General features: G+C 51.7%; 1 protein-coding gene across 1 annotated transcript in view; it reads left to right on the forward strand.

Moving 5' to 3' along the window:
* FRMPD3 (FERM and PDZ domain containing 3) overlaps positions 1-23,976 on the forward strand; it is a 44,962-nt gene extending 20,986 nt beyond the window's left edge. Inside the window, exons 8-10 of the mRNA XM_047764860.1 lie at positions 8,690-8,834; positions 18,320-19,141; positions 20,732-23,976. Coding sequence (XP_047620816.1) covers positions 8,690-8,834; positions 18,320-19,141; positions 20,732-23,742 — 3,978 coding nt within the window. The 3' untranslated portion in view covers positions 23,743-23,976. The remainder of the gene's footprint in view (positions 1-8,689; positions 8,835-18,319; positions 19,142-20,731) is intronic.
* Positions 23,977-24,537: the final 561 nt, after the last annotated feature.

The following is a 24,537-nucleotide window of genomic DNA, read 5'->3' on the forward strand; positions in this document are numbered from 1 at the left end:
GTCCCAGGACTTGAGATTCAGTGTGATTGAATAGTGGGAATCCACTGTAGGCCCTTGAGCAAAGGGGTGACAGAATGAAAGCTGACTGGGACCAGTGTGCTGGATGGATGGGTGCAAGGCTAGTGTGAAGCCAGGGATTTATCCCTTTCTCAGGTAAAGTGGCAGAGGCAGGATCAATCATATAGTGGTAGAAGGAAAAGAGGAAGGTTGAGGGAGAAAAAAAGATCCAGATTTCCACTAGACAGTCATTTAGTATGAACTTACTGTTGCTAGGAAGGATGCTAAACCCAAAGCGAAATATAAAAAGTGAGAAGAAAAAAAAAAAAAAAACTTGGCTCCTGGCTCTCAAGAAGCTTACCATCTTGTATGAGAGAAAGAAGTGCACTATTATACACATACCGAAGGAGATACCATAGAGGAGGTACCAAGAGTGTGTTAGACTACAAAGGAGGGCAAAATTAAATCTGGTTGGGGGGGGGGAGGTTCCCATCATGGCTTAGTGAAAATGAATCTGACTAGCATCCATGAGGACGCAGGTTCGATCCCTGGCCTTGTTCAGTGGGTTAAGGATCCAACGTTGCTGTGAACTGTGGAGTAGGTCACAGCCACGGCTCAGATCTGGTGTTGCTGTGGCTGTGGTGTAGGCCGGCAGCAACAACTCTGATTCAACCCCTAGCCTGGGAACCTCCATATGCCTCCAGTGTGGCCCTAAAAAGACGAAAAAAAAAATCTGATTGGGGGATTGAGGAAGCTTCCTGGAGGCACTTTCTATAAGCAGTATCTATGTTTACTGAGTGCTGTCTCTCTCCATATATATGCACAATGGGAAGGATTTAGGAGGATGGGATTTGGGAAGCTCCATACAGGAGAATGGCTTCCTTGGGCTCAGTAGGCATCTTTCCTTAGGGCCAGTGCTGGAGCCAGCTGACCCAGGTGAGTATGAGCTAGTTGACATATGTATCTCTCCGAGGTCTGCATTCAGCAACGTCACATTGATATCTTGAAACTGGCCCCGGTGGGAGTATGTATACCAGGGAAATTGGCAAACATTACAAATCAGGACTTCAGAGAGCTGGTTGATAAACGTTTACTCGAACACCACTGCATGGAGTACCCCAAAGAAACACTGTTTGAATTTCCTTAACAAGGAACATGAAGTTAAAGAAACCAGGCTTGGCCGTTTTCCCCTAGGTACACCATTCTGGTCTGGGAATATTCTGGAAGAGCCTGATGAAACAGATTATTCACTTAAGGCAGTTGTTCTCAGCTCTGACTGCACATTAAAATCATGTGGAGATTTAAAAACCACTGATGGAGTTCCTGTAGTGGCTCAGCAGAAATGAGCCTTACTAGTATCCTTGAGGATGCAGGTTCGATCCCTGGCCTCACTCAGTGCGTTAAGGATCCGGCGTTGCCATGAGTTGTGGTATTGGTTGCAGACACGGCTCGGATCTGGCATTGCTGTGGCTGTGGCGTAGGCCAGCAGCTGTAGCTCCAATTCGAACCCTAGCCTGGGAACGTCTATATGCTGCACCTGCGGCCCTAAAAAGCCAAAAAAAAAAAGGCAGAAAGAAAGAGAGAGAGAGAGAGAAAGAAAGAAAGAAAAGAAAGAAAGAAAAAGAAAACAAAACAGGAGTTCCCATCATGGCTCAGTGGAAACGAATCTGACTAGTATCCATGAGGACTCAGGCTTGATCCCTGGCTTCACTCAGTGGGTTAAGGATCCGGTGTTCCCCTGAGCTGTGGTGTAGGTCGCAGACGCGGCTCAGATCCCCACATTGCTGTGGCTGTGGCGTAGGCCCGCAGCTACAGCTCTGATTTGACCCCTAGCCTGGGAACCTCCATATGCCGCAGGTTTGGCCCTAAAAAAAAAAAAAAAAAAAAAAAAAAAGACAATAAATAAATAACAAAAATACATTAAAAAAAAAAAAAAAAACCCACTGGATGCCCAGGCTTTTCTCAAACTGTTTAAACTGGAAGGTCTGGGGGCCAGGTGTATGGAGGTTTTTAAAGCTTCCCTGTGGTTCTAATGTGGATCTGACCTGAGAACCACTGCCTTAAAGTGATATTCTGCCTGGCCCCCACTTGGGTGGCTCTTCTCAGCCGTTTCCCAGTGCTGCGGAAGCAAGAACTCAAAGCTACCGGTCCGCTGGGATTCAAGGACCATCATCTTGTACCCTTAGCCCTTCAGACCCCTGGATTCCCATCCCCCCCCCTTACCCGTTTTCAGGGATCTGGCATGAGCTGAGGCTACCCCAGGGCCAATCTCCTCCCTGGTTGGCATCCCAAAGTGCCGGATGCCTTTAAGCTCCCAGAGCACCTGGGAAGGAGCTGGGGCTGGAACCTGTCCAAACAATCTCTGCTGGACCTTCTCATGGCTGGCCATGCCTCCAACCCCCTTATCCTTTTCTGCTTTTCCATTTGAAGACAGCCTGAGCATATTTAGTTACAGTTTTCACTCAGCTTCCTTGCTCTTAGTGGGGTGAACGTGAGGTAGTAAGCAAATATTATTCTGCAAGAGACCGCAGTCTGGGGCTGAGACCGCGCTGGGCCATTACCATACCCCATCACCACAGAAGCACATACGGGGGGGGGGGGAGAAGCCATCAAAGAAAAGTCCCAAGGGATTTCTGGTGGCCCAGTGTGTCTCCTATTCTCACATTCGAGCCTTATTGCTCTGGTGCTTTCTGTAGGGACAAGCATTACATTAGACGTCATGATCATTAAAATCCTATTTAAAATAAAATGTTGTTTTTGAAGGTTTCCGAGCAAACCTATCCAGTCGCTTTGCTTGCCTGCCTTTGATTTGATTTGTACCCCTGCTGGCAAAAATTGCCTCTGTGTTCCTTTTGCAAGCTGCATTCGGCCCGTGCTGGGGAAGCAGAGGAGAGGCTGCTGATTATGCTGTGCTGCGCTTGGCCCTCTCTGGGCACAAGATTTTTGCCTTCATGCTGTTTTATTACCGACATTGGGTTATATTTGGAGTCAGAGATAAGAGGGGAAATTGAAGTCAGACAGTAAAGTCAATCAGCCAGTTACGCACTCAGCCTCTGATCTGTCCATCGGCCAGCAGACCAGCCAGCCAGGCAGCTAACCAGTCAGGATGTCAGGCTGTTAGGCATTCTGCCTGCCCTTGCAGCCAACTCATCCACCAGGACATCAGTGAGCCAGAGTGCTCTGCAGCCAGCTAGTCTGTCAGTCTGTCCATCAGCCAGTCAGCCAGTCAGTCTGTGCTTTGGTCCAGTGGTCTCTCATTCTGTTTGTCAAGCCAAGGCCATTGCCTCAAAGAAGCTCCCTCCAGCTTCTTTAACTCTGACCAAGGTAGCCGCCCATTCACACCCGCCCACCCACAGTCGAGGACATTCTGTGTTCTGATCGAGCTCTCTACTTTTGCTTCATAGCACTCATCACACCTTGCAGTTCTATCCCTTCGCGTGATTATTTCGTTGACATTTTATCTCCTGTGAGATGATATATTCCATGAGGGCAGGACCCGTGTTGGTCCCATTCTGGGATGCATCTCTCGGCGGGTCATGCTGTCCGTGAGCCAGCTTGCTGGGTGGACAGACCGGGGGCACAGGGGCATTTCAGTCAGAGGGAAGAGCATAGGTTAAGGTAGGAAGGGACCTCTCTAGCACCCTGTAAATGATGCGTTGTTGCTGGAGCACGTGGTGGGGGGCAGTGATGGGAAGAGAGCATGGGCAGCCTTAGTGAGAGATGTGCTTGGAGCAGTAGATTGGTCCACAAGAGGTTTTGCATGACATCGGAAGGCAGTAAGTAGGTTTTAGGTGATGTGCTATTACAGGTCTTCAGGGAGAGTCGTGTTCTAGACCAAAGTGGGTAGAGATGAGAAGCAAGCAGGCCAATCAGGAGACTATCGAAGGTCCCCACCTTTTCCATGTCATGAAAAATAGCACAATTTGTATGGGCCACTGGAATCCACAGATGAGGCAGCTTGTGGCCAGAGGTAATAGGACCCAGAGGCGGAGGGGCTCGGGATCTCGGCACACTTGTGACCCATTCACATAGACCTTGAGAAGTTTGGGTCTTGGAGGAAGATGATGAGGGTCTGAAATAATTTGGCAGGGAGTTCCCGTCGAGGCTCAGCAGTGGCAAACAAGACTAGTATCCATGAGGATACGGGTTCGGTCCCTGGTCTCGCTCAGTGGGTTAAGGATATGGCGTGGCCGTGAGCTGTGGGATAGGTCGCAGAAGCGGCTCGGATCTGTTGTGGCTGTGGCTGTGGCGTAGGCCGGCAGCTGCAGCTCCGATTGGACCCCTAGCCTGGGATCCTCCATATGCCACAGGTGCAGCCCTAAAAAGATAAAAGAACGTAAAATAAAATATTATGTCCTGAGTTCCTGTAATACTTCCAGTGAATCCATGGTATAGAATACATAAATAAGTAAATACACAAGGAAAGCAAGCAAGCAAGCAGAGACAGCCAGTCTTGGCCCCTTGCAGCAATGGTGCAAGCAGCTCTCCACACGCAAAGCTCTGTGCATCCTTCTGCCATTGGTGGCCAAGGGTGAGGCAGAAAGGAGAGATATCTTATTCTCTCCCCTCCCCCATTCCATTCCCTTCCATCTCTACTTTGTCGCACACAGGTTGACCGTTCTGTTGTGATTGAGAAGGAGTCATTAACTGGAGATACAAACATCCCCTCTGCCCCTTCCAAATAATGATCCAAAGTAGCACCTCATCCCTGGTCCCTTTGTCACTAGAGAAAGGAGCCGTTGCTCTTCTTTTTCCTGGTGGTATTGAGTGAGCTCCATAGGAGCATCACTAACTCATTGCCTCTGGGGCGAAATCCAAATGTCTTACTGTGGTGAGCAGTGTAATTGGATGAACAGTAACCATTAAATAACTCAAGACAGGATTCGATCCAGCGCAAGATGGTTTGATATAGACCCAGCACCGTACAAGCTCTGAAAGAGGAAAAGAGTTCAAGAAGGAAATAGACCAAAGATGGTGACTTGGAATTCCCAGCTCAAAAATGAAAGTTGTGGCACAGTGGAAACAAATCCAGCTGGTATCCATGAGGATGCAGGTTTGATCCCTGGCCTTGCTCAGTAGGTCAGGGACCCGGCATCACCGTGAGCTGTGGTGTAGGTCGCAGACGTGGCTCGGATCCCACATTGCTGTGGCTGTGGTGTTGGCCGGCAGCTATAGCTTGGATGTGACCCCTAGCTTGGGAACTTCTACATGCCGCACCTGTGGCCCTAAAAAGCAAAAAAAAAAAAAAAATTTAAGTAGAAGTTAATGCCTTCTGGAGAAGAACTGAGGACTGAGCCTGGGACATCAGGTGGGGAGGTTGTGCAAGACACCCAAAGAGGGAGCTGGGGGTGGTCAGAGGTAGAACTAGAGCACGGAGTCACTGCACAGAAACAGAAAACAAGAGAAGAATTTCCAAAGTACAATGAGATCACAGCTGACAAATGAAACAAGCTGAGAGGTGTGATAATGAATACAAATCTTTGTATTTAGCTGGAAAGAAGCTTTACTTTCAGATCAGGACAAACTATGACCCACAAACCAAACTTGACCTACCAATGCTTGCTTCTAGAAACAGTTTTCTTAGAATACCATCAGTGGGAGTTCCCCAGTGGCTCAGTGGGTTAAGGATCAAGCGTTGTCACTGCTATGACTCTGGTTATGGCTGGGGTGTGGGTTCCACCCCTAGCCTGGGAACTTCCTCATACAGGGGGTCCACCAAAAAAATTTAAAAAGAACACTATCATATCACACCCTTTTCTCTCTCTCTCTCTTTTTTTTTTTTTTTTTTTGGTTTTTAGGGCCACATCTGCAGCATATGGAGGTTCCCAGGCCAGGGATCTAATCGGAGCTACACCTGCTGGCCTACACCATGGCCACAGCAATACGGGATCTGAGCCACATCTGTGGCCTACACCACAGCTCACAGAAATGCCAGATCTGAGCCATGTCTGAAACCTACACCACACCTCACGACAATACTGGATCCTTAACCCACTGAGCAAGGCCAGGGACCGAACTTGAAACCTCATGGTTCCTAGTCGGATTTGTTTCCATTGCACCATGACAGGAACTCCTATCACACCCATTTCTTTAGCTTACAGATTATCTATGGCAGTTTTCACACAACAGCAGAGTTGTTGCAACACAACCTATATGGCCCACAAGGCCTAAAATATTGCCGATGTAGTAGTCCTTTACAGAAAAAGTTTGCTGCACCTGCAGCATATGGAAGTTTGCAGGCTAGGGGTCGAATCGGAGCTGTAGCCTACCACAGCCACAGCCACACGGGATCCGAGCCGTGTCCGAGACCTACACCATAGCTCATGGCAGTGATGGATCCTTAACCCACTGAGCGAGGCCAGGGATCGAACCTGCAACCTCATGGTTCCTAGTTGGATTCGTTTTCTCTGCACCATAACGGGAACTCTGACTCATTTCCTCTTAATTCTTTCAGCTCTTAATGCCTTGTCTGGGAACCCTCAAAAAATAAGATGACCGTGGCTCCATGGCTCCCTCTTCGGCCATCTTCAGCAGTCTTTATTTGGAGGTCACTGTCCTATGGCAGGGGAAATACTCCTGTGCCTGACTTCAGTCTGACCCAAATTTATTTTCAAGCTACACTTTTTGGTTTGCTTGTTTGTTTTTTGGATGTGCACATGGCATGTGGAAGTTTCCAGGCCAGGGATGGAACCCGTGCCACAGCTGTAACTAGAACCACAGCAGTGACAACACTGGATCCTTATCCCACTGTACCACAAGGAAACTCCTCGAGCCACATTTTAAAAATTACAACAGAGATATTGGCAAGGTTTCTTGAAAAGGTGCTCCTTTTTCTGGCATATCATTTTTTGAGCACATCTTTGCCAGGTCGCTGAAGCAATCAACTAGCTAACCCCCAGATGATTTGACTGATTTAGGGTCAGGATCAGAAGTCCAACAGAGTATGCTAGTAATTCCCAAAGTGAACTAAACAAAATAAAACAGGAGTTCCCGTCTTGGTGCAGCAGAAATGAATCCTACAAGGAACCATGAGCTGGTGGGTTGGATCCCTGGCCTCGATCAGTGGGTTAAGGAACCGGCGTTGCCATGAGTTGTGGTGTAGGTCGCAGACACAGCTCGGATCCTGCGTTGCTGTGGCTCTGGCGTAGGCTGGAGACTACAGCTCTGATTAGACCCCTAGCCTGGGAAACTCCATATGCCGTGGGTGTGGCCCTAAAAAAATTTTTTTAAAAAAAGAAGAAATGAGTGAAGTTCCCTTTGTGGCACGGGTGCAGCCCTAAATAGACAAAAATAAATAAATAAAACAAAACAAGCCTACTACCACAAGATGATCTATGAAAATAGATTTTTTTCAATCAAATAATTGGGAAAAGTTGGAATACTAAAGCCTCACTCTCAACGTTTCACAGTGCACATTAAGGTAGTAAAGGATCTAAGAATTCCCGGAAGTACAACTATCTTCATAGCTTTGTTTAACTCACTGTTTCACACACATATTTGAACAGCAACTCTTTTTTTTTTTTTTTTGGTTTGCTTTTTAGGGCCACACCCTTGGCATATGGAAGTTCCCAGGCTAGGGGTCGAATCAGAGCTGCAGGTGCCAGCCACAGCAATGTAGGATCTGGGCTGCGTCTGCAACCTACACCACAGCTCACGGCAATGCCGGATCCTTAACCCACTGAGTGAGGCCAGGGATCAGACCTGCAACCTCATGGATATTACTCCGGTTCGTTAACCGCTGAGCCACAACGGGAACTCCAACAACTCTTAAGGAGTACCAGTTAACACTGTGAGGAAACTTTGGGAAATGGAAAAGGAGGGGAGAGCATGAAAGTCAGAGCAGGGCTGCAGACTAGAAAGTCTTCGTGGCCCAGAAGTCAGTAAGGATTGGAGTGCATGGAGTGTCCATGTCCAGGGAGCTGTTCCGGGTATCATAGGGGGTTAGAGAGATGAGCAAGAGATAGTTTGTGCACTTGAGGAACTAGCCTAGACTCCTAGGTTCAGCCCTGCTCTCCCAGCTGGCCCACACGTCTGCTGAGTCCTGACAAACCCAAACACAGCCACACAGCAGTCATGTGATGTTACATAATTTAGTCTTCAGTAAAAGTGGTTCATTAGATGTGTAATGAAATGTTGGTTTCATTTTGATACCTGCGTAAGCGCTTACTGGAAACAAATTCTCGGAGTTCCCATTGTGGTGCAGGGGAAACAAATCCGACTAGGAACCATGAGGTTGCGGGTTCGATCCCTGGCCTTGCTCAGTGGGTTAAGGATCTGGCATTGTTGTGAGCTGTGGTGTAGGTCACAGACACGGCTCGGATCTGGCGTTACTGTGGCTGTGGCATAGGCCAGCAGCTGTAGCTCCGATTGGCCCCCTAGCCTGGTAACCTCCATATGCCGTGGGTGCAGCCCTAAAAGGACAAAAGAGAAGAAAGAAAGAGAGGAAAAAGAGAGAGAGAGAAAGAGAAAGAGAGAAAGGAGGGAAGGAAGAAAGGAAGGAAAGAAAGAAAGAAAGAAAAAGAAAGAAACTCTCAAATCAGAAAAAATTATTTGTCAGGTCATGTGTCTTAATTGGGGTTCAGAAAGTATGGTCCTCATAACGATTCAAGTCGCCTTGTCACTGCTGTTCTTCCAGGCATGCACCTGCCACCTCCTTCCTGTGTCCTCACGTTTCCTCCCATCTCTCCCCCAGCCTCTGGTGCTGTTGATGGAGTGGCCTGAAGCCACCAACTTTGCCTGCCTGATTTCGGGGTACTGCCGCCTCCTGCTGGATTCCAGGAAGATGGTGTTCTCCAGGCCCACCAGCCAGCCTCTTCCACCTCCAATGATCAAGGCAGGTAGGGCTGAGCCTCGGTTTTCGCTGTATCAGAGGCCCTTTGGACCCTGGAGACCTGGAGGGAGGAATGCTGACCCCATTTTGCCAGTGCCTGGTTTACCGGGAGCTGACGTTGTACCATAGGGTCCTACCTGGCACAAGCCAGTGGAAAAGACAGCCGGCCTTCAGATGGGCCTGTCCCACAAAGGATGCCTGTGACAATACATTGTGTCAGTCAGTGAATGAATGTAAGCTTAAAAATAGCAAACAAGCATAGTTCCCTGGTGGCCTGGCGGGTTAAGGATCCAGTGCTGTCACTGCTGGGGCTCAGGTCACTGCTGTGCCGCGGGTTCGATCTCTGGCCTGGAAACTTCTGCATGCGGTGGGCATGACCGGAAAAAAAGAACATAATAGCAAACAAGGAATACATAGAACCAATTCCAGAATCACAGTGGATCTAAGGCAGAGCTTTAGAGGTAGAGTGATCTAGGAGAGATGCTTGGGTGGGCTGGCTCAGTTAAAAGTGGAGCTTGGAAACGAAGATGCAACCTTTCTCCTGTTCATTGGAGTGGGCGCTGACAGAGCTGTCTGGAGTGAGAGGCCATGGAGGGGTAGGAGAGGCTGTACAGGCCCAGAGTGCAGTCCAGCAGGAGGCTTGGAGATAGGAGGGGACGATCACGGAGGACAAACTGGGTCACTGCAGCCACCCCTCAGCTGTCCTGGGGATGGCGCAAACAGGGGCCTCAGGACAGATCAGCCCAGTCCAGATACTGTCCCTCCCAAACCAAAGTAAGAGAAGGAGGGCACCCAAAGAACAGACGCGTCACGTATTAGACCCAGCCCTTCCCCGCCCTCGCACCCCAAGGTCATGGGCGGAAGCTGAGACCCACCACCCGCTAGTCACCATCCTCACATGCTGAAGACTCCACCTGCTTGCTTGCCTTGCCGCTTGACTCTCTTCTCCCTCCAAAGCTGTCTTGGTTTGCAGCGTGGGTCACGTGTGATCTAGGAGGAGGAGTTTGGGAGGAGAAACACACTCCTGACCGATGCCCCAGCACCCTGTGGGCTGTGTACCCACACCCCGCCTCATCTCATCCTCTCTTCATCACGACCATCGTGACAAGCCCATATTTCCATCTCATAACATTGGCCCATAGGCATTAGGAGGTAATCCAGCAAACCCAGATCTGGGAGTTCCCATTGTGGGGCAGTGGAAATGAATCCCACCAGTATCCATGAGGATGCAGGTTCGATCCCTGGCCTCGCTCAGTGGGTTAGGGATCTGACGTTGCCGTGAGCTGTGGTGCAGGTCGCAGACGTGGCTCGGATCTGGCGTGGCTATGGCTGTGGGGTAGGCCGGCGGCTACAGCTCCAATTAGACCCCTAGCCTGGAAACCTCCATATGCCACAAGTGTGGCCTTAAAAAAATAAAGCAAAAAAAAAAAACCCAGATGTGAGCAAGGACAGGTGGCCTCAAGGCATCTGAAGGAGGCTCCATGCAGAGAAGCAGAGGAACTGACTTAGAACAGAAGGAGCCCAGGGGCTGAGTGGCTGCGGGGCTCCAGGTGAATACTCCCAAGTGAGCAGCCACATGTGCTATCACACCTCTGATGGCCACAGGATATCAAAGCCAGTGTAAACCTTGTCACTGTCATCGGTGGTCCTCCTCTCTGTCATCACCCGCGGTGATACCTCTTACTGAGCGGGATAGAGAGGAAGGGAAAACGGGGACCAGAAGGCAGAGCCTGGAGCCCAGTTGAGGACAGGTTGTGAGAGTGAGGGTTGCTTGCCAGGGGAAGTCCACTTGGAAGGCCCAAGGGGCAGCTCTCAAGTCCCACCCTGCCTGCTGAAGGTTTTCATCTCCTCAGCACCCTAGCAAGCATTCCCCTTGCTGCAGAGAGAGTGGCACCAAATGAGGGACATGGGCTTCCGGGGTCCGTGCAGTCCCACTGAACACATCACACACATGGCATCCCTTTTGCTGTTCCGAAGGCAAATAGATTTCGTTGGATTCTCCTCGAGGTGTTGCAGCCTGGGAATGAGGCTTCTAGAAATGCAGGGCCCCTCCCTGATTCCCGAGAGACCCCTCGGACCTGCAGAGGGACAGGGGCTCTAGCACAGGGCCCCTCTGTCCACGCAGGAGCCAGAGGGACCACCGTGCTGTCCCTGCCATTTCAAATGCTTCACCTCCCCAAGGCCTTGAGTCCCCGCCAGGCCCAGTTGTGTGGCCTTTGGGGACTATTAGATGCTGCGTTCAACAGTAGCCACCCAATGCTCTTGGCCTGTGGGGTAGGGTGAGCCTTTCAGTTCAGCCTGTCAGGAGCTAGTGTGCCCGTCTTATCCCATGGCCTCAGGAACAGGCAAGGGGGGGACACAGCAAGGGGCACCACTGAGGAGACCTCTGCCCAGGTAACAGTGAGGGGCCATGGAGTGGGCTTCTTCCATCGTCCCACACTTTCATTTCAGAACAGAAGCTCCAGGGCCAGCTGTTGTTTAACAAAGGCCTCTAGGGAACAGGAATCCTGCCAACCTCAGCCGGGCTTTCCCCTTGGGGGCCCAGGTTTCAGCCCACTCGGGAACTCTCTGGCCGCCTCTCTATTCTCATCCCTTGACTGCTCCCCGCTGCCAGCTAGGCCAACTCAATGGTCAGGCGGCTGGGCCAAAAGGATGCTGTTAAACCCGACAACTGGGAAAGAGAAAGCATCCCTTGTCCTCCAAGACTGAGAAAAAAAGGAAAGTGGGGATGTGGGAGGGAAGAGATTACCTCTGGAGCTTTATCAGCGGTTTCCCCATAGTAGGTGTTTCATTATTCACTCAACAACACTGTCTCCAGCGTTCATTATGTACCAGGCGCTGCAGCTAGAACCATGAGTAACACATGTGGTCCTTGCCAGAGCTTACAATCGGGGGTGGGGGGGGTGGGGGGCGGATATAGACAGACGATTAAAGGGATAATGTCAACGCGGTTAAGTGCCAATGCATTTATTTAGGGGAAATTCAGCTGCCACGACAGAACAACACCCAGGTGTGAGAACACAGCTTAGAGAAAAGCTCAGACAAGTGCCAGTTTGCCACCTGTTCTGGGCTGGTGGGAAATCCAGGCGCAGCTGCCATCTCTCTCCAGCCTTGAGTTCCCTTGGATCCTGGGGGAATCCAGGAAAACAAGGCTTTGGGGGCCCCCGACTGAGACCACGGTTGGAGGAGCTCCCTCTGCATTTCTCCCACGGTTAGAAAATGGTTCTGTCTAGGGAATTGAATATTTTGATTAATGGCTACTACATAGCCCATGCATGGCTTACCAATGATCATGAAGTTAAAACTCAGCCACATGCACAGAGGGCTAAAGCTAGACTGAATATAGCAGACTCTTTTTTTTTTTTGGATAATTCAAAAAGAACATACAGTTATTCCAAGGCCTTTAGGTCATTATTATAACTGTAATGACCATCGAAGTGTAGAATGCAGCAAGATCAAGTAGTAGAAAGCTGCTTGAGTCTACATCACACTGACTCTGTGTGTGTGTGTGTGTGTGTGCGCGTGCGTTCTCGTGAGCGTGTATATGCATGCATGTATCATATATATTTTAGCAAAACTCCAGCTGGATCACCATCCTGTTTCTTTGCAAGCATTTCTTTTAAGTCAGTCTTCTGAGTGGCCGAGGACAGAGGGATAGACTAGGGCACCCCTCTTGGGGAAAGCTGATGAGCAATTTACAGCAGACTTGAAATCTGGGAGGCGTGCTGTCCCAGCCATCCGCCTACCACACCTGGCTTCACTGGCATTTCTAACCTTCTGTCTGGAGGAGATTTCAGCTTTTCCAGGCTCATTTTCTTCTCCTTGCAGCCCCATGCTGCCCCTCAGATCTGTAATTCACAGTACCAGGCAGTGGGCTGTGCATCACCCAGGCTCGACAGCCTGGTGTTGGGAGAGGTGTCCGCCTTGCAGGGAGAGGGGCCACCTTTGGATGTGCAGACCTTGTCGGAGAGAAGTCACCACCTGCTTATTGGACGTGCCCCTGGGAGCCACCTCTGATGGCAGTTTATTGGCAGGCTGGCTATGCTGATCGTTCAGCTGTGTCACAGGGAGTTCACACCTGGTGCGTGGTCGGGACGTGTGGACACTGCCTGTGGGTAGAGACCTCCTGATCTGATAGCTGTGCTCCTGGCTCAGTGCTCCCTTAGAGCACTTCTTACCTAAGGCACAGAGGTCACTACATACTCCTGCCCCAGCCGACCCAGCATTCCCTAGATCCAGCCACTAAAGTCTGAATTGAACCCACTCGATATAGTTACATTGACTGTGTATTTAGGGGGGCAGCAAGGTCCATGGTGGACAGAAAGGGCTTGGGATCTGAAGTCAGAGAGACTTGAGTTCTAGAATCTGCTCTCCCATATCCTAGCTGTGGGATCATGAGAAAAGTTCGGTAAACTGAATCTCACTTTCCTCTTCTGCACCCTGAAGATAATAATCGTACCTACTTCCTGAGCTTATTGGCCATTTGTGTATTTTTTGTGGTGAGATATCTTTTCAAATCCTTTGCTTGTTTTTACTCTTTTTTTTTTTTTTTGGCTTACAAACAATGAAAATTTATTACAGTCCTAGAGGCCAGAAATCCAGCCTCAAAGGACTGGCAGGTTAAGGTGTCTGGTGAGGACTTTGCTTCAGAGATGGCCATTTTCTCTTTCTGTCCTCACATGGTGCTTTGCTCACTTTTACAATGGGCTGTTTTAGGAAGTTGCCATTGTGGCTCAGCAGTAGAGAACCCAATTAGTATCCATGAGGACACGGGTTCAATCCTTGGCCCCGCTCTGTGGGTTAAGGATCCAGCATTGCCACGAGCTGCGGTATAGGTCGCACGCATGGCTTAGATTTGGTGCTGTTGTGGCTGTGGCATAGGCTGGCAGCTCTGGCTCTGATTTGACCCCTGGCCTGGGAATCTCCATATGCCACAGGTGTGGCCCTAAAAAGACAAAAGAAAGAAAAGAAAAGAAAGAGAAAGAAAGTCCCATCGTGGCTCAACAGAAACAAATCTGACCAGGAACCATGGGGTTTCGGGTTCGATCCCTGGCCTCGCTTAGTGGGTTAAGGATCCAGCATTGCTGTGGCTGTGGCGTAGGCTGGCAGCTGTAACTCAGATTAGACCCCTAGCCTGGGAACCTCCACATGCTGCAGGTGCGGCCCTAAAAAAAAAAAGAAAAAGAAAAAATTGGGCTATTTTACCATAAAAGGCAGTTTCTTTCTGGACTCTCACTTCTATTCCACATGACCTATGTGTCTAAGCCTTATGCCAGTGCCACAGTTTTGATTATCATTGCTTCGTAGTAAGTTTTGAAATCAGGAAGCATGATTCCTCCTACTTTGTTCTTTTTCAGATTGTTTTGGTTGTTCCGGGTCTCTGGTGATTCCATGTGAATTTTGGAATTAGCTTGTCAGTGTTTACAAAGTCAGCTGGGATTCCGAGAGGCACTGTGTTGAATATAGATCAACCTGGGAAGTATTGCCATCTTAGCAATATTAAATCTTCCAGTCCATGAACACATAGTGTCTTTCCATGTGTTTAAAACTATTTCCGTTTCACAGATGTTTGGTAGTTTCCAGTATATATATCTTGCACATCTTTTATTGAATGTATACCTAAGTGGTTTGGTCTTTTAATGCTATTGTAAATAGAACTGGTTCCTAACTTTATTATCCTATTGTTTGTTGCTAGTGCATAAAAATACAATTGATTTTTGTACATTACGCCTTTGTCCCACAACCTTGCTGAGCTTGTTTATTAGTTCTAATGGCTTATTAGAGGATTCCTTGGGGTTTTCTGTATACAGGATCATGTCATCTACTAATTTGGTTTTACTTCTTCCTTCCCAAGCTGGATGCCTGTATTTGATTTTACTGTCTAATTGTCCTGGCTAGAAATCCAAGTATGGTGTTGAATGGAAGCAGGGAAAATGGCAATCTTGGCCTTTTTCCTGATTTCAGGGGAAAAGCTTTCAGTCTTTCACCATCGAGTATGATGTTAGCTTTGCTTTTTCATAGAAAACCTTTTATTATGTTGAGGAAGTTTCCTTTTTTCCTAGCTTGTTGAGTTTTCTCATGAAAGGGTGATGGACTTTGTCAAATGATTTTTCTCTATTGAGATGATCATGGAGTTTTTGTCCTTTATTCTATTAACACGATATATTACATTAATTGATTTTTGGATGTTAAATCAACCTTGCATTCCTGTGATAACTCGACTTGGTCATGGCGTATGTCTTGGTATATGCTGCTGGATTCAGATCGCTAGCATTGTTGCAAGAGTTATATTATATTTTATACCTGTAGTCCTAAGAAATATTGGTCTGATTTTTCTTGTGATGTTTTTGTCTGATTTTGGTATCAAGGTAATAGTGACGTCATAAAATGAGTTGAGAAAGAGCCCTTTTCTATTTCCTGGAAGGGTTTGTGAAGAATTAGTACAAATGCTTCTTGGAGCATTTGACAAAATTCATCAGTGAAGCTATTTGGACTGGGCTGACCGACTGACTTGATTGATCAATAAATTGGTTTGGGGAGAGTTAATTACTAAATCAAGTTATCTTCCTATTATTGGCCTATTCAGATTTTCTAGCTTTTTATTTTTATTTTTTTTTTTTGTCTTTTTAGGGCTGCGCCCACAGCCTATGGATGTTCCCAGGCTAGGGATCCAATCGGAGCTGTAGCCGTCAGCCTACACCACAGCCACAGCAACGTGGGATCTGAGCCACACCTGCATCCCACACCACCACCGCTCACGGCAACGCCGGATCCTTAAGCCACTGAGCGAGGCGAGGGATCAAACCTGCATTCTCATGGAAACCAGTCAGGTTCATTACCGCTGAGCCACGACAGGAAATCCCAACTTTTCCCTCTTCTTGAGTCAGTTTTGTGTATTTCCAGGACTCTATCCATTTTATCTTAGGTTATCTAAGTTTTTGGCATAAGCTCATTGCACATATTCCCCTTACAAAAGAAAATTCCCCTTATAATTGATTCCATGCCTGTAGAGTCAGTAGTAATGTCCTTTCATTCCTGATTTTAGCAACTTGAATCTTCTCTCTTTTTTGCTTGGTCCCTGCAGCTAAAGGTTTGTTAGTATTATTGATCTTTTCAAAGAACCAACTTTGAGTTTCATTGATTTTTGTCTATTTTTCTATCCTCTCTACATTACTATTTCTTTCATTCTGCTTGTTTTGGGTTTAGTTTGCTCGTCTTTTTCAAGTTTTGTAAGGTAGAAGGTCAGGTTATTGATATGAAGTCTTCTTTTTAAGTGTAGGTGTTTATACTTTCCCTCCAAACCCTACATTAGCTAGATCTCATAAGTTTTGGTGTATTTTATCTTCATTGTGATTCGTGTCAGTGTATTTTCAAATTTCCTTTGTGATTTCTTCCATCGGTCACTTAGGAATGTTTTCTTTAATTTCCACATATATATGGATTTCCCAAATTTCCTTCCTTTATTCATTTTTAACTTAATTCTGTTGTGCTCAAAAAACACGTATTATTTCATTCCTGTTAAATTTATTGAGGTTTATTTTATGACCTAACATCTGGTCTGCCCTGCAGAATGTTCCAGGTGCGCTTAAGAAGAATGTATATTCTGCTACTGTTAGGTGACATGTTCTATAAATTTCCATTAGGTCTGGTTGCTTTATAGAGTGGTTCAGGTCCTCCATTTCCTGGCTGATCTTCTGCCTTGTGATCAACTATCCACTTTGGAAAGTAGGGTATTGAAGTCTCCAATTCTTGCAATTGAATTGTGTATTTCTCCTTTCAGCTCAGTTTTTGCTTCCTGTATTTTGCGGGTTCCGTTGTGAAGTGACAGTACCGTGCTCTTGTGATGGTTGTAAGCTCTCATGACAAGCAATACTGACACATGGACCCTGTCACACTGGAATTTGAAAGGCATTGGGAAGGGTTTTTTTCCCAGCATCTTGACCACCGTGATGAACTATGGGGTAATGGTTAAAAACATGGGCTTTGTGGTTCGTCAAACCTGGGCTCAAATTCAGACTGCCGATTATAACTCATGTGACCTTGGGCGTGTCACATAACTGAAGGGATCAGTTTCTGTCTCTATCAAATGGGGACAGTGGGTTGTTGTGAGGATTCAGTGGGATCATGTGTGATAACCTCCGCCTAAGTCAGCGCTTGCTTGCCATCTGTCCATCTGCTGTTAGCAAAGCGAGTTGGCATTGTCTGAGCATATTCCCACAGATCACAGGGCGAGGGGCCCCCAAAAGAGACTAAAAGCCCTAAAGAAAGAAAGCATCGGCTCTGGATCATTTTCAGATGCACCCACTATCATTAAAAGCCGTTGGGGAGTTCCCGTCATGGCGCAGTGGTTAACAAATCCAACTAGGAACCATGAGGTTGCGGGTTCAGTCCCTGCCCTTGCTCAGTGGGTTAGGGATCCGGCATTGCCGTGAACTGTGGTGTAGGTTGCAGACGCGGCTCAGATCCCCAGTTGCTGTGGCTGTGGCGTAGGCCAGCGGCTACAGCTCCGATTCGACCCCTAGCCTGGGAACCTCCATATGCCGCAGGAGTGGCGAAAAGACAAAAAAAAAAAAAAAAGCCATTGGCTAGAACATTTTGCCACATGTATATAGAGCAGGCAGGCGGCCCCCATATGAATACAGAGAAATGATATGGTTTGAGGAATTGCAAAAGTGCTCCCCCCACCCTCCTCCCCACATGTGCAGCATATCTCTCCTCCGCTTTCCACATCCGGATGCTCCGAAATCTGCTAGGATAGCTCTATTCTTTTAGGGTCCTTCCCTCGACAGTCCTCTTTGAATTGCTCACTCTTGGGACAATCCTAGCCTATTTCACACTTTCCCACTAAAGCACTACGAACTTGTCAGATTCATTTCCTTCTGCTAGAAGAGATCCAACCTAAATAACACAAGAGCGAAGCTCCCCGGTGGCTCAGCGGGTTAAGGATCCAGTGTTGTCACCGCTGTAGCTCAGGTCACTGCGGTGGTGCGAGTTCGATCCCTTGCCCGGGAACTTCTGAGTGCCTGCCGTAGGCACGGCTAAACACCGAAACCAAAAAACACAAGAGCAGCAGAGTACCAGGGCTTGGAGAGGCTCTGAAGAGAGTAGGGTTTGGGACAGGGACAGTGCCAAGGGGGACATAAAACAAACCTCACGTCTTTAAGTATGCTTACAACTGACTCTCAGATCTGACATACCCACGTAAGAGTCCAGCTGTGCCCAGATACCCAGGTGTTCACCCTCATCCCACCTCACCCCAAGCCTTGCCCCATTTCACAGGTGATGGGGCTCTTGGCAGCCCAGGCCATTCGGTTCTGCTCACTCTACTTTCAGGGTCGACAGCACCATAGCTGCCCCTTCCCCTCATCTCGAGCAGCCAGATAGTGCTCCCTCTTGGTACCCGCCATGCAGCCGGGTGCCAGAGACCCAGGCCCGAGACGCTAAGGGAGCTGAGCACCAGGGCTCATCTGTTGATTCTCTTTCTGGGTTTAGATTACATGCACAGCGCCCACCGCCCTGTCACTGGGGGCCACCTGGGGAAAAAGGAGAGTAGTTATGTGGGCAGCGTGGGCACCAGCCCCAGGAAGTCGAGCCGCTGCACACCCCCACCTGCCGACTCTGAGCTTGTCAGCTTTTGCTACCTCCACATGCGGGAACAAAGGAAGGAGCCAGAAAGCCGGACTGATGTCAACGAGAACTTAATCTTCTTTGAGGAGACCAGGCCCCGGACCAAGTCGGATCCCACGTCCAAAAGCTCTGGCCAGGGTTACGATGTGATCCCCGACGACTTTGATGCAGCTAGCCTAGACCACGAGCCTTGTGCCAGCAGGGCCCGGTCCTACACTTTGGACAATTCCCTTGGGGCCGAAGCCCTGAATTTCTACTGTGACTCTTGCAAAGCCAAACTCCAGGAGCAGCTGGGCCCTCGCAAAGGCGGGAGGCCCGGCTCCTCTCGTGACAACATGGTAGACCTGATGTCCCTCCCACCCCCTGGGAGTGAGGAAGAGGAAGAAGAGGAAGATGAGAGCACTTCGCTGCTGCCTGCCATTGCTGCGCCACCTCCTGGTTTCCGAGACAACAGCTCTGATGAGGACGACCCCAAGCGCCGGGCCGTCCAGAGCCAGGAACAAGGACGCCACCTACGTGGGCTCCTGTATGATGAGATTCCAGTGACACTGATTGACAGCGTGCAGACCCGGACAGTCCGAGATCATGCCCAGGAGCTAGATGATGCCCTGGTGTCCACTCTGCAGGCTCTGGAAGCCCTGGCAGCCTCAGAGGATGGACCACACCCCCCACCCCCACAGACTGCAGGTAACAGCCCGTTCCTCCTCCCTCTTGCCTCCCCTTCCTTCTCCTGGCCAAGCAGGGCCAGCAGGTGTCATTTCTTCTTCCCAAGCAGAGGTCAAAGTCACCGTGGTGTGTCAGGGCAGTAGACGGGCCAGAGGCAGTTCAGATAGGGTCGGGAAGGGGAGCAGGGGGGCAACGATCTGCCTCACAGCCCCCGCTAGAGCTCTGCCTCTCACCATTCCATCCCTTTGGAAAAGTCTTGCAGATGGATCCCGGGGATTTGGGGCCGTGACAGCTACGGAGCCAGGCCAGGATGGAGACTCAAAGCCAAATTGTCAGAGATATAGAAGACAGGCAAAGAACATCCAGCATGCATATAACTGGAAGAAAAACAAAACGGCCAACTAACCACCTAGGGACCTGGGAGCAGGGGAGCCAGGGACCATCACTGCCCGGCTGAGGCCTTTATCCCACCTAAGAGCGTTGGCTCTCGGTCATATGCACTCACCTCCTGGCTTCTTCATCACTTTCAGTGTCACCTTTGCTTTGGCAGGGCACCCAACCCTTTCTGAGCCTCATTTGTGTCATCTGAAATGGATTTGAGAACGATAGCCCTATCACAGAGGGGTTTTCTGAGGATTAAATGAGATCATTCGTGCCAAGCACACAGACACTGCCTAGGACATACAGGGACTCAGTAAGTGGTAGCTATTATTTATTGGTCAGTGGGCACACCACACAACATGCATATTGTTCCCTGTAATAGACCCACATACGTCTATCTTGTGGACAAGGACACACGCCCCCACGATCACACATACATCCTTCCATACACATCCGCCTTCAAGCGAAGAGGTCAGTGCTGCAGCGACAGAAAAGGAATAGGGAGGAAGAAGGCATATGAGAAAGCAGATGAGGCCAGGGGGAGTGTGGACAGAGAGGGGCAAGAGACTGGGGTCCGAGGGAGCCTGGCTGACCAGGGAGAGAGTACGAAGCCCTGCCTTTTCTGTATGTGAGAGCATCCTTGGTGTCGGGCAGCCCCCATGTGTTCGGCCCCCAGGCCTGGCGTTTCTCTTTGCTCAGAGTCTGGAGCTCCAAACACCAGCTGCTCCCAGGCTAGAGGCCCATGTTGTCGCCAGTGAGAGGCCAAGTTCAGCTAAATGGCCTCAGCTGCAGGGACTGTAGGCGAGCCTGGCCAGATGAGGAGGGCCGCAGAGGGATGGAGTGCTCTCTTTGCCAGCTCTCTTCAGGACAATGAAACAGAAATTTCCTAGCTGTCGAATCTAAAAATAGTGATGATGAGCATGTTGTTTTGCATGTGATTTGCATGTTAATTCGCCATCCAACTGCCCAGATCTTCTCTCTGCCTCTTTGGTTTCTTTTTCAGTGCTTTTTTTTTTTTTGGATTCCAGCCCTTTATACCCCCTCCCTCAGCTTGCCTCTCTTTGTCCCCACCCCTCCCGTCCTCCCCTCTCCCCCACTCCCGAACCCCTCCCCCAGGCCTGACTTGTTCGTAATACCGCTGAGTAACCTTAATCTCCATAGACGCTCTCCATGTGGTTGTCAAGGTCTGGACCTGAGTGAGTGCTGCAAACCCTGTCGATCTTCCTCCAGGTCTGATTGTGCTGGCCACAATCACCCCCGAATCGTCTCTGGACTCGGGCCATGAGACCAACTCTTCAGAGCTCACAGACATGTCAGAGATGATGTCAGCCATGAAGCAGCACCAGAATACCACCTACTTCCTGGCCCAGCACCTCAACAAGGACAGTCTCCTGGCCCGCAAGGACCTGCCCTTCCGGATCCAGAGCTGCGCAGCCCAGGCTGTTCTCACGGCCCCTTACTCTCTCGGGCGCCCGGATCCCAACCCGTCCCTCCAGCCAGCTGTCACAGGCCAGAGTCCTGGCCCCCCTGGCGCTCGGAGGAAGCTGCCCCCGTCGGAGGTCCAGCCCCAGCGCGAGCGAACCTACGCCCTGGCCGTGCACCCCGCGCTGTCCCCGCAGCTGAGCGAGCAGAAGAATCTGAGCCTGCTGTCCCCAGTTCCTGAGGACAAAGGCCCTGGTCACACTAGGGCAGGCCTAGAGATGTCACTGAGGGCCGCCACACCGTCCCTCAGTGAAGAGCAGGTCTCTGAGCTAAGGGAGAGCCTGCCCAAGGAGGTCAGGTTGAGCCCCAAGCTTATCCTGGACCCCAAGGGCAGCGTGACCCCAGCCATCATCTCGGCCGCCCTACAGCAAGTGGTTCACACTAAGGGTCTACCCGCCCCTGGCAGGGCCTTGGGGAATGCCCCGAGCGGTGCGGAGAGAAGGTTGGAGGCCAGCATGGGGAGGCCAGAAGTGAGCATGATGAGCGGCAGTGCCAATAAGAATCTGAAGTTCAAAATGAGCCCCGGTGCCCCGGACACCTCCCGGAATTCCCAGCAGCAGCTGAGCCCGGAGGTCTCTTCCGGCTCCAGAGCACCCACAGGCAGCCGAGCTGATGGCCTGCACCTCGCCCCGCAAGAGGACAGGCTGCCTGTTCAAAGCTTCCCTCCCAAAAGCTATCTGTCTCGAGCGAGTCGAGAGTCGGTGGGCAAGCAAGGTACCGGGGAGGCAGCAGGCAAGGGCGGGCCCGAGGGCACTAAGCCGTCCTTGTACAAGCAGGGCACCGTGTCCGGCCAGGGGGAGAAGGGGCCGCTGGAGAGCACCCTCCAGAGCAGCAAGCTTGAGGAGACCAGCCTGGTCCCCCGAGCCGGCTACCCCATGGTTCTGCAGAGCCCCAGCTGCCAGGCGCGAGGCCACAGCCCCAGCAGCCATTCTCGAGGCCAGAGCCCCAGCTGCCAGGCGCGAGGCCACAGCCCACTGAGGCTTCAGGCCACCAGCCGGCAGGTGAGCACCATGCCCTCCAGGAAGATCGAAACAATCCTGGACGGAGCCCACTCGGCCTCCGAAGGCCCCACCAAGCCCAAATCATCCCGGGGTCCTTTCCGGCTCCGCAACTTATTCTCTGCCACCTTCCCGACCCGCCAGAAGAAGGAGACTGATGAGCGCCAGGCCCAGCTGCAGAAGGTGAAGCAGTACGAGCTGGAGTTCCTCGAGGAACTTCTCAAGCCACCAAGCCAGGGGGAGCTGCCGGGCGCCGAGTACCTGCAACCCCCGGCGCCAGGCCGCTGCAGCTGCCAGCTCCGCAGCAGCCCCGTGCAGCAAGGGCCTGGCATGTCCCGTGAGCAGAGGCGCAGCTGCGACTGCAAGCGCATGTGCCGGGGGGGCCGGCCTCAGGCCCCCCAGACGCCGGTGCCCGGTCTCCGAGGGAGGGAGAGGGACAGGGTCCCCCCTACCCAGAGGCAGCCAGAGGCCGGCCCAGGCTTGAGCCTCGGCAGCCCCACCGGTGTCCGGCGCATCCGCTCCACCAGCCTGGAATCCCGAGAGTGCCGATCAGACCCTGAGAGCGGCGTCTCGTGCCTGACCACGTGTGCCTCGGGGGGCGAATGTCTGGGAGCTCCCAACTACAGGAAGCTGATGCGGCGCTACAGCATCAGTGAGCTGGACCAGGGCGACAGGGCCTCGCTGACCTCGGACGTCTATCCGCACCCACCCCTGGGCATGCTGCCCAGGGAGGCCAAGGAGGTAGAGGCAGGCCTCCCCCTGGGCGTGGGTCCCAAAAGCAAGTCGCTCGAGTCACCCACCCTGGGAGACCCCTCCTACGTCCACGTCGCCCCTGAGACCAAAGGCCCCAGACAGATGGCCGTGTTCTCACTGCCAGAAGAGGTGTACCGGAAGCCCGCCGAGCTGGACGAGGACAGTGAGAGTGGCAAGTGCTGCTCCATCCGCTACTGCTTCTACTACCGCAAGTGCGACATGGCAGACGACGCCAGCGACGGCAAGGATGAGCTCTCCTACTCCATCCCCATGAAGATCCTGCCCGGCATGAAGCTGGACGAGCAGGTGGTGCCCGTGGTGAGCAGGACCCTGCAGGTGCTGGATGCCGCCACCTGCAGCAGCAGCAGCCCCGAGGCCTCCCGCACCCAGGAGATCGACCTGCGGGTGTCCACCTTTGAGGGGAGCCTGGCCAAGATCAACGCCCTGCGGGCCCATGCCTACGGCCTGCCTGATGGCTTCCTGGCCGCCCGGCTGGACACCAACGAGCTGCTGACGGTCCTGCGGCAGTGCGTGGCCAGCCCGGAGGCCCGGGCCCCGAAGCCCTACGTCTCCCAGATCTCCGAGTACAAGCTCGAGCTGGCTCTCAAGTTCAAGGAGCTCCGGGCCTCCTGTCGCCGCGTGGCCAATGTGGACAAGAGCCCCACTCACATGCTGGCGGCCATCACGGGCAGCTTCCAGGTGCTGAGCAGCCTCATTGAGACCTTCGTGCGGCTGGTGTTCATCGTGCGCTCCGAGGCCCAGCGCCAGGAGCTGCTGGCCAAGGTGGAAGAGGTGGTCAGGAACTACACCTTCCTGCTGCGTGCAGCCGAGGAGTCCACCGCCCGGAACCTTAACCAGCAGCAGCAGCAGCAGCAGCAACCGCAGCCGCAACCGCAACCGCAGGCAGCAGCAGCTGTAGGGGCGGCCGCGGGGCACCCGCCAGGCTCCCCAACTTCGGCGACTGTTATGAGCACATTCACCCGCTCCTTAAAAACCCTCATGAAGTAGGGCATCTGCCCAGACCGGCCCCTTCCCCCCCTCTCCCCCCCACCACGGCCCCAGGTTTGAGCTTTGTGGTCTGTGCATCTTGTGGTGAGTGTCTGTGTCTGCTGGGCCAGTCGGGGTCCTAGGAGCCTTCCGTCTCCAGGGAGTGCCAGCTCCCTGGACTGAGGCTGTCCCTGAGGGCGCCAGGCAGCTGCCATCCTGGGTATCCGCGCCCCTTCCCTAGCCTCTGGGCGTCACTGTGAGGGCCACGGCCCCCCCCCACCCCCGCCCCCCGCCCCCCGTCACCACGCCCGCCGCAGAGCTGTATTTTCTCTCTTCTCTAGGGCTGAGACATCGGGCTCACTTCCTGCTCCACTGTGAGGGCCGGAGGGAGGTGGACCTGAGACAGGAGGCCTGTGGGCCTCGCGCGCCTCCTGGCATCTATGCGTTCCCCTCCAGGGAGCAGCGGCGGTAGCAGCAGGCCACTGCGCGCGCCGAGCGAGCGAAGGGGAGAGGGCGCGCGGCCCCGATGTGCCCGCCCACCCTGGGCTCACACTCACTCGGCAGGAGCCACCCCAAGAGGGCCCTGTGCCCCAGGTGGTAGGTCCTCCGCAGAAAACAGCCACACGGGGCTGTTCGCAGCCGGCCCGATCGGCTGGCCGCCTCGGGAGCGCTCGCCCCCAGGCCCAGTAGCTCCACACCAGCCATCCCCAAAGTGCCCCGCCTCTCACCGAGGGGCAGGGCGGCTCAGCCCACTAGGGAGCAAGCCTCCGGGAATCACCCCGCTCGCTCGTTCTGGGTAAGGTACCTGGTGAACCC

The sequence above is a fragment of the Phacochoerus africanus genome, chromosome X (assembly GCF_016906955.1).
Source record: "Phacochoerus africanus isolate WHEZ1 chromosome X, ROS_Pafr_v1, whole genome shotgun sequence".
NCBI lineage: Eukaryota > Metazoa > Chordata > Mammalia > Artiodactyla > Suidae > Phacochoerus > Phacochoerus africanus.